A 9,125-nucleotide genomic window follows, 5' to 3' on the forward strand; every position below is an offset into this window, starting at 1 on the left:
GATGTCACTTTTTGCCTGTTTATAGTTACATTTAATGTTGGGGAACATCCACAAATCAAGTTAGAATCTTTGCAAGTAAAAACATTGTGAATATAGGCAAATTCAACTAATATTTATAGGATTGGTTTTTTTAACCAAATATAAGATGATTAAACCTATTTCTAGATTCTTTTTGCTCATTTTAGATGCTAGACTCATTTTAGATTCCTTTCCATTTCAAGGTTGAAATTGTTTTATTCTATTGGCGAGTAATTTCGCTTATTTCAGAGTGTATTTCTAGAAAGAATCAGAATGATCCGCCAATACAATAAGACTGGATTTTAAGCTTGAAATGAATAAATATGTCTATTAACCCTATAATGAGAAATATTAGACTACTTTTCCTTTATTCATCATATCTTCATGTGCTAAAATATCATTTTTTTTGCATTGAGCATGCAGCTATAAACAGTCGTTCCCTCACAAACCTGTAATTTTTTTCTCTGTCTTGAAGCACATTAATATAAACCTGTGAAAATTTATCAACACCTTCTGACCAGTCATAATTAAGAACTAACAGCATTGTGGTATAAATACTAATATGGTCCAGATATTGAAAACTGAGGGTCTCCTTTGTAAAGAGGGCTCCTAATAGGAAGCTGTGAACCCTTGAAGAACCCTTTTTTGACATACTGAATTATACGTGACACATTATTGAATCTGTACATGTATATCAAAATCTGCTTGTTTAGCGCCCTGCTGCCGTGTTTTTTCAAGTCCATAACTGACACAGCAGCTGGTTCATTCAGTTTTCTATGCAAATTTTAAGCAAAGAATGTAATTTCCACATATTTCTTTTCCTCCGTCAGAGTTTCTTCTTAAATTCAGGAATCCCCAGCTGATAGATTCATTTTCATCACTTCAACTTCCACTCCTGTGCACCTTTCCCTTGCAAATCCACGCACATGAGAACAGGTCCAGGGCAAATTGCAAGTTCCACACCCCCCACTGATCGGAATAAAAAAAGAAACAGTGATCACCAAGAACCACGGAAGTCTATTTGACACTTGAACTTCAGGTATGAAGCTGGTTCAGCAGGCTGCATTCTTTCGTTTGGAGTTTCGTGGCGCTCGGCTCATGGAACAAATTACAGTAGTACTGACGATAGTAACAGTGACATGTTTAATTGAGTATTAGACAGCAGTACTGCACATGTTATGTTTTGTACATGTCTAAATATGTCTGGGCATGTTAAAGCAGAAAAAAAAACAGGTCTGGCCAAACAAAATCATCCACTCAGACAAGTGGGTCATCTCTAGACTGTAAAGTAGCTTGAGTAAATAGCCACAGCGTTGCTGAATTCTTCAATCTGATTGGTCAGGAGTTGATTAATTTTGTATAACAACTGACAATAGTGCAGCTGCAAATCACAGGCTTATATTAATGCACTTGTTCTAATATGATATCAATTTTATAATAACAGCGAATTCACGGCAGACACTCCACACAATTTAAGACTAAAAAAACAGTTTAAAATAGCGTGTTGTTATTTGACAAAGAAAAATCTACAATCATTGATATGGTGAGGAAAGCTTTATTTAACATTTACGGAAGGAAGGAGTCTCCAGTGTCAGCGCTTTGTAACAGTCATTAAGTTGGTTCTCTAGGTTCTCAGGTTACATGACAAGCTGCATTTTTTTGTCTTATTAACCTCAAGAGAGAGACAAAAGAGAGGCTGGTGAAGGAATGACTGTTTATAACTGCTATAACGTAAGTGAGAACAAGAACTAACTTGTTTCACAGACAGTCCACAACATTAAATGTAATTATAAATGGAGAAAATGGATGATGTGCCATTCATTTTTATTGACATCATCTCATTTCATATTTATGTGTTTTAACTATTCCATAAATAGTTTACCATGCACAGTTTTAGTAATGATTCCCGTTATGTTCAGTCAGTGCAGCACAGACATTACACATAATAAAATCTAATATATTTTAATTCTGAGGTTTTAGAAAAGTAGGACACCTAAATGACCAACAAAGCAGTGATTTTCAATCTATGTCTTTTTTTTTTTTTTTTTTTAACAATAATCATCAATAGTGATAAAAGGGGAATCAGTTGGATTATATCACACGATATGGCAAAATAAAGTGATGTGATGCAATGCCCAAAGTTACACAAGTAAAACTATTGTATAAGTTTATATTATAAAACATAGATCATGTTAATCATTGGTGTATTAACAGCTGAAAACCTCTTGCTTTATGTACAGTCCTCAGTTTTGGTTCTCCGTTAGCGAGTCCATATATAAGTGCCATCTAATCAGAAGCATTACCACATGGTATTGTAGGCTGGAATATGAGAAAACAGCTCAGTGTCATCTTAGTATCTACAGTGTACAACGCTGATTGGTGATTTTGCCCAACCTGTGATTCGGAAATCAGATTATTATAGCAAGTCAGTCTTAATCCTTGGCTCTGCATATCTTTAATTAAAGGTGACGAAGCGGAGCCGATAGTCAGTATAAAGAGACAGCCTTGAGTGTTGCAGAAGACGAGCTGTAACATGATGAGTTAGCATGAAGCCAGTTGTTGGGTTAAATATCCTCTCTTTGAATCAGACTCCAACTTATTCTACAGGCTCGTTGGTTGCATAAGCATTCCACAAACCCTCCATTGTGTTCTTCTTCTTTCCTGTAATGTCTCTCCCCTGGATAATGGAATTCCTCCTACTCTTCAGACAGATAAGCTTCTTTTCTTTAAGATATGTCCAGGTGTTAGGACAGAAGAATGCATGGGCAGGACGTTTCCAGCATGGCTTAGCTCTCCAGCAACAGATGGTCATGGTAACCGCCCCCTGATAGCGTGAGACAAAGACAGACATAACAATCAAACCATCAGCTGGTGAAAAAAATTAAAGAACTTGTCAATTTTGCTCAAAGGTGCACAGAAATGTAAAAAAACAGCAGTCTGTTGCCAATAAAAACATCACTGAGTAAGTACGTTTTGCCATGAAAGCTAAGGATCTAGTGTCCAGTGTGCAGAATGATCTTTAAGTAAGGAATAAAACACTTGTTGACGCAAAACTAACATATTTCACGGACGCGCCACAAGATTAAATGTAACTGTAAATTGGTAAAAATGTTCAACATGTCCTTTAGTAATCATTTACAAATTGGTGAGGTATAAGAAGAATAAAACACTTTGAGATGTAGAGGTATAAGAAAATAATGAAGCAGAGTTACTGTTACCACCGCGAAGTTGATTATTTTACAATAACAGCATTTCAAGAAGTGTTTTAATCCTTTTTTAACACAGCAAATTTGCCCAGGATTGTAATTTTTTTATTTACTTAAAAATTACACATCACACTTTTTATCCAAATGAACAATCACATTAGTATACACCTGTAATTCGCAGCTGCGCTTCTATCAGAGCTTCTGTTATAGAAAATTATTGACCTTCAGCTCAATCAGAATCGAGAATTCAGCAGCGCTGTGGTCTACCTATAAATAATTACCTTTTGCCACAGAAGCTGTTGCAATGAGAGTCACTTTGCAGAGTGCACACACATCGTTGTGTCATTCTCCCGTCTGCTGCAGAGCGCCGTACACGCTGAGAACCTCTGTAACTCGACATGCCGTACGGCACCATGCGCCTGTCAACACACACAAACACACACACACACACACACACACACAAACACACAAACACACATACAGCAGGATAGAATCGTCAATCGCAATCCATTAAACCTAGAAATACTACAACACCTTTGATCCTTTTCATCATTTTCAGGGCACTTCATACTTTATTTTTTTTGCACCTGATAGTTTTTGAATGTAACACCTGGGTTGATCTTCAGGACGCTCATTATAAGGGATGGGACAAACCGATTTGTATCCTACGATCACACGTGCGCACAACCAAGTGGCAGGCAACCATTAATTTTCTGTGTATGTGCGTGACACGGAGCCATGATTTTAGCGACGGTGCCAAGAGACACTCAATTCTATGCAAATTAGGGACAGTATGATGCAACAAAAGCAACGAATCCAAATGAATGATTCCTCGGACCATTCCTGTGGCACGTGTGGTCTGACTTTTCTTCAGTTCCCCACTCACAACTTTAGTTCCTACCTCCATTTACTGTTTGACACAAAAATGGAAGGAAAACTTATAACCATGGTTTTATCTTATCCTGTCATGTATAACCTATTTTTTAAACGTGTATAGAGAGATTATGAATTAAAATAAAGCTTGAAAGGAGTTAACAGAGATCACTGGTGCCTCTGGTGAGAATACGCACCTAGTACACTTAGCTTGCTTTGAAAATGTACTGAAGAAGCTAATACGATGCCTAGCACCTAACATGTACATCAAACAATCAATTCGTGTTTAACTAGTTAACTTTAGAAGCTTATATAGTTAGGAATGTTTCTTATCAAAACTGAAAAACTCCTCTCAGCAGTAAATGCCTACAATGGCATAGTGTGAACGTAGGGTAAAATACATTCCAGCTCGCTCTTGATCGATTCGGATGCAGTAAATTTGGATTCATAAAATATTCTCTAAGTCATCTGAATTCTGTTTGTTTAAACTGATATAAAATAAACACTGGACATACATTAAACCTTGGTTTTTTGTATTAAGCCTCATGTCTTGCACGAACCATAAAGAATCGGTTTATAATCGCATCTCAGTGATGAAACTGAGTTTGATTCCATTTTTACGCTTGCATGCACAATCTATAATGTACAGATTAGAGATGTATTAGGATGCAGTTTGGAAGAAAGAATTTTTCCTTCATTTTCATGCATGGATAAAACTCTACATGACCACAAGGAGTAATGTTTAAATAAAATGGCTGTTATAGATACCTGGATTAAAATATTCACGTCTGTCTATATTTACTTTACTTGTGATGCATGTTTGCTATATACACTCTCAGAAAAAAGGGTACTAAACTGACGTTTTCTTTGTCACTGTGGTGTTACCCTCAGGGGTACATCTTTTGTACCTTTAGTGTGTATCTTTCACCTGGAGAGGTATATGCAGTTTACCTTTAAAATAATACTCAAAATTAAGGGATTAGTGGTTAAAAGGTGGTCCTTAATATCTAAATACTTACCTTAAGTCATTTTTAAATGTAAAGTGCATCCACTTTACCATGTAATACATAAACAATACAAAAGTACCACCTTTACTGTTATGAGTAGTCAAGGAAAGGGGCAGTATAGTACCTTTTTTCTGCCACTGTAGTGTTTAATCGGGTTAATTCTGCATCTTATGATTTAGCTGTATTTACTATGGTTTTGGATTTTCTTGCATGAGAATGACGTGTAAATTAGGAAAATTAGGAACGTTCTAGACTTGCCAATGTGAGTTAAACAAATTCTTATGCGCTTAAACATCTACCTTTATTATGTTTTCTTTCTACAACCCCCCCCCTCTTTTTTTTCATTTTTTGTCAGTTCAACCTGCTCTTTCAGGACAGTTTCAGGTTTCTCCTCTAACACAGCTGATCCCAACTGGAATGATCTCGTGATCAGGATCAGGTGAAAATCTGAAACTCAGGACTGGAACTGAGTTTGGAAATCTGTCCTGCTTTAGCCTTCCTGCTGTATGGAGCAGTGGATGGAGATGCTGTCTTTAGATACTGCAGCATCATGTTCAAATACGCAATATGTTTTATTTTCATCTTACACATATGTGGGATCCTCTTGTCCTCCTTGTTAAACAACTCCAGACCTTCTCAATACTGATCTCTTTAAATCTCAGTAATTCTTGCTCATTTCAAGGTCATTACTGTGTCATGAAAAGGAAAGAAATGTGCCTCAGGTATCCTGCATTAGTGCAGTGCATTAGTACACACTCCTTTCTTAAGTGCTTTATAGTCTTGAGTCTGTGTTAGTTTTCAAAAACAGCATAAATATACTGTTTCCAAAATTTCTAGATGTTTCCAGGACTTCTAGATCTGTGCATAAGATGTGATATTGACTTCAGTAATGGTTTTGGTTTACATCTTAATCACGATTTTAATCTTATTACCACTCATGTTTTTTTTTATGATTTTATTATCTTCTTTTCAAACAGACCTCAAAATAATCAGCGTAATATAAACAAGATTGATTGATTGATTGATTGAATGATTGATAGCTATTGCAACAACTTTAAATGTAACAATAAATGGATAAAAAGTAAAACATGTTTTTCATTAATAAACAAAAATTGCTGTGATAGTATTTATTTATTTATTTATTTATTTTCACAACAATCTGATTTTAGTTCCTGTCACATTCCCTGTAATAGTTATTTTTTATTTATTTTTTAAACCACTATTTACTATGTAAAACTCGAAATAATCTGTGTAATATAAATATGAATATTTTTGCTGTTATTAATAATTTAGTTATTTATGCATATTCACTTTTTTTTTTTTTTATAAATCTATCTATTTTGTCTCCTTGGAAGGGAGAAAAAACATTTTTAACCTTCAATTCATCTAAAAAAATATCGAGTTTGTCCTTTTTTCTTTCTTTTTTTCCTTTTCTTTTGAAGGTAAAGGGAAGAAAAGCGCGCACTCACTCGGGCGTGTTCACCCAGATGACGTCCAGGTGGCAATAATAAACACACTCTTTGTCTTTGTACGTGTAGCACGTGCACCGTTTGGCTCTGTTCCGCGGATGAGAGTCGCGCGACGTTCCTGTGACGTCGTCGTGGCCGTCGGCGGATCCGCGCGCTCGTTCCGTATGTGCCGGTGCCGGTGCCGGTGGCGTCCTCGCGCTCATGCTCGCTCGCTCAGGCTCAAGTGCACTTTCCTCGCGCGCGACAACCCGGTGCAGTGAAATGCCTGAAAACATTGCGGAAATAAAAGGGGTGAGTAGCTGTGTGAAATAAAAATGCATGTAAAAATAAGTTCTACAGATCTGAGAGTCTGAAGTGAAACATTTTCTCGTTTTCACTAAATATGGTCACCTGTGGCACGAGCCAGGAGTGCGCGATATGGCAAAAATATCGCATCACGATACCTGATTTTTTTTTTTTTTTTTACACAATACTTATGTATCACGATATTTAGTTTTGCTACTAAACGATTTTTATTCACGTTTTTCCATCTTTCCTGTTATTTCTGTTTAACAGGAGAAAGTCTCCTCTGGTGCATGTTCTCCCCGGGTCCGGGTCCGGGTGCGATTCCTCCGGGTTCTCCGGTTTCCTCCTACCTCCCCAAAACATACCAATAGGTAGACTGACTAAACTGCCCCAGGTGTGTGTGTGTGTGTGTGTGTGTGTGTGTGTGTGTGTTCCTGAGACAGGCTCTGGATCCACCCCAGGATAAATCGCATACTGTAGATGAATAAATGAATGCAATCACAAAATCTTCAGGAAAAAATGGAGGAAAAAAAGAGTTTGATGACAAAAACTTCATGTCAGAAAAAAGGAATGTTTTATTCTATATACAAAAGGTTTATTTGTTTTATTAGTTTTATATGAGAATCATTCCAGTGTAGCCTATAACTCATCCACAGGACTTTCTCTAAAGATCTCCGACTTCTTACGACACTTTCATCACGATCCTCTTTAATAAAAATGCATTATACCGTTTGCACGTGCGGCTGTTAATCCGATTAAAATCAAAACGCCCAAATCCAGAAGCGACGTCTTGGCCATCCCCAGGGGTTTTACTTCAAAAAAAGGAAAAAGAAAGAAAAAAAAAACGTGTCCGATGAACAAAAGCTGGTCAAATTATCCCAGTTTAGTTGACTGACATCCAGGAAACCACATTTTCCAGCAGATGCACCGCATATTCCCGGTAAAACCGTGCGCGTCTCACGTGGCACGCGCTCCGGAGAGATGTGCGTTAGGTAAGCAGCTGTAACGCACACACAGGAGTGTGTGTGTGTGTGTGTGTGTGTGGTGTGTATGTGTTAGTGTGTCTGACTGCTCTGGCGTCCAGCAAACAGGTTTTTATAGAGTATACAGCCTGCAGAGCACCACCCTCTCCACTGCACCCATGTGATATAACCATCACCTGCAGGCCTGGCTTATCGGGAAAAAAGGCGCGCGCGTCATGCATCATCATCATCATCATCATCATCATCATCACTGAAATGGAAGACTTTATTATATAATTATTAAGTTATATTTAGGTACTGCACCATAAATACACTGATTTTTTTCCTTTTCCCATATCAGCTATCAGAATGACAACAAAAATGACAATTTTTATTATTTTTAAAATGTTAAACATGCAAGCGAAGCAATTCATACTTTTACAGAAGAAATACTATTGACTGACCATTTAATGCACAAATTACAGATATACATTTTCAACAAAATGATGTCATGCAGCATATTTTTTTTATTTTGATAACACACCCAATGATCAGACTTTCAGCCAGATTTATTTATTTATTTATTTATTTATTTATTTATTATGTAGCATTGTTACATCCTTGCTCCAGGGTCCCTGGTTGTATCCTGAGTCCGGATTACTGTCTGCGTGGAGTTTCTCATGTTCTCCTTGTGTCTGCGTGGGTTTCCTCCGGGTTCTCCAGTTTCCTCCTGCCTCACAAAAACATGCAGGCATTTGAACTGGCGACTCTATATTGAGCCTAGGTGCTGAGTGTTGAGTGTGTGAATATGGCACCTTGGAATGGACTGGCATCCCATGCAGGGTGTATCCCCACCTTGTACCCAGTCCTGATGGAAAATAATTAATAATGGGAAGGAAAGGTTGTTTGTTGATGTGGAACATCTGTAAGACAAATTAGTTCCTGTTATTATATATGTTATAGCAGTTATAAACAGTTGTTTCCTCACCAGCCTCTCTTTTTTTTTTAAATCAATAAATCAAAATACGTTACTGAGAAACCACAAAGTGAAGACAAACTGTTAAGTGCTGACACTGGAGAGTCTTTTCATAAATGCATCATAATTGTTGATTTGAATTCATATTAAATTCTTTAGAGATCAGGTTCTGCACTACGGTTCGCGTGAGGAAGTTTACACAATCCCTTACTCTTGGATGCTTTTTTTTTTTTCACAGCTGTAGGCTGTCTTTGCTCATAAACCTTAAATTCCCCCATTCATGGCTAATCTCTGGAAACACAGTTGTAGTGAGTGTTTTTACAGTCAAC

General features: G+C 37.1%; 1 protein-coding gene across 1 annotated transcript; it reads right to left on the reverse strand.

Annotated features, from left to right (window-relative positions):
• Positions 1-2,045: 2,045 nt before the first annotated feature.
• On the reverse strand, positions 2,046-8,062 carry LOC113538054 (endothelin-3). The gene is made up of 4 exons (XM_026932877.3): positions 7,587-8,062; positions 6,574-6,838; positions 3,506-3,643; positions 2,046-2,842 (listed from the first exon to the last, which is right to left on the reverse strand). The coding sequence occupies exons 1-4, from the start codon at positions 7,654-7,656 to the stop codon at positions 2,827-2,829; spliced, it is 489 nt and encodes a 162-aa protein (XP_026788678.3). The 5' UTR covers positions 7,657-8,062; the 3' UTR covers positions 2,046-2,826.
• Between the last annotated feature and the right edge of the window lie 1,063 nt (positions 8,063-9,125).

Source organism: Pangasianodon hypophthalmus, chromosome 20 (genome assembly GCF_027358585.1).
Source record: "Pangasianodon hypophthalmus isolate fPanHyp1 chromosome 20, fPanHyp1.pri, whole genome shotgun sequence".
Lineage (NCBI taxonomy): Eukaryota > Metazoa > Chordata > Actinopteri > Siluriformes > Pangasiidae > Pangasianodon > Pangasianodon hypophthalmus.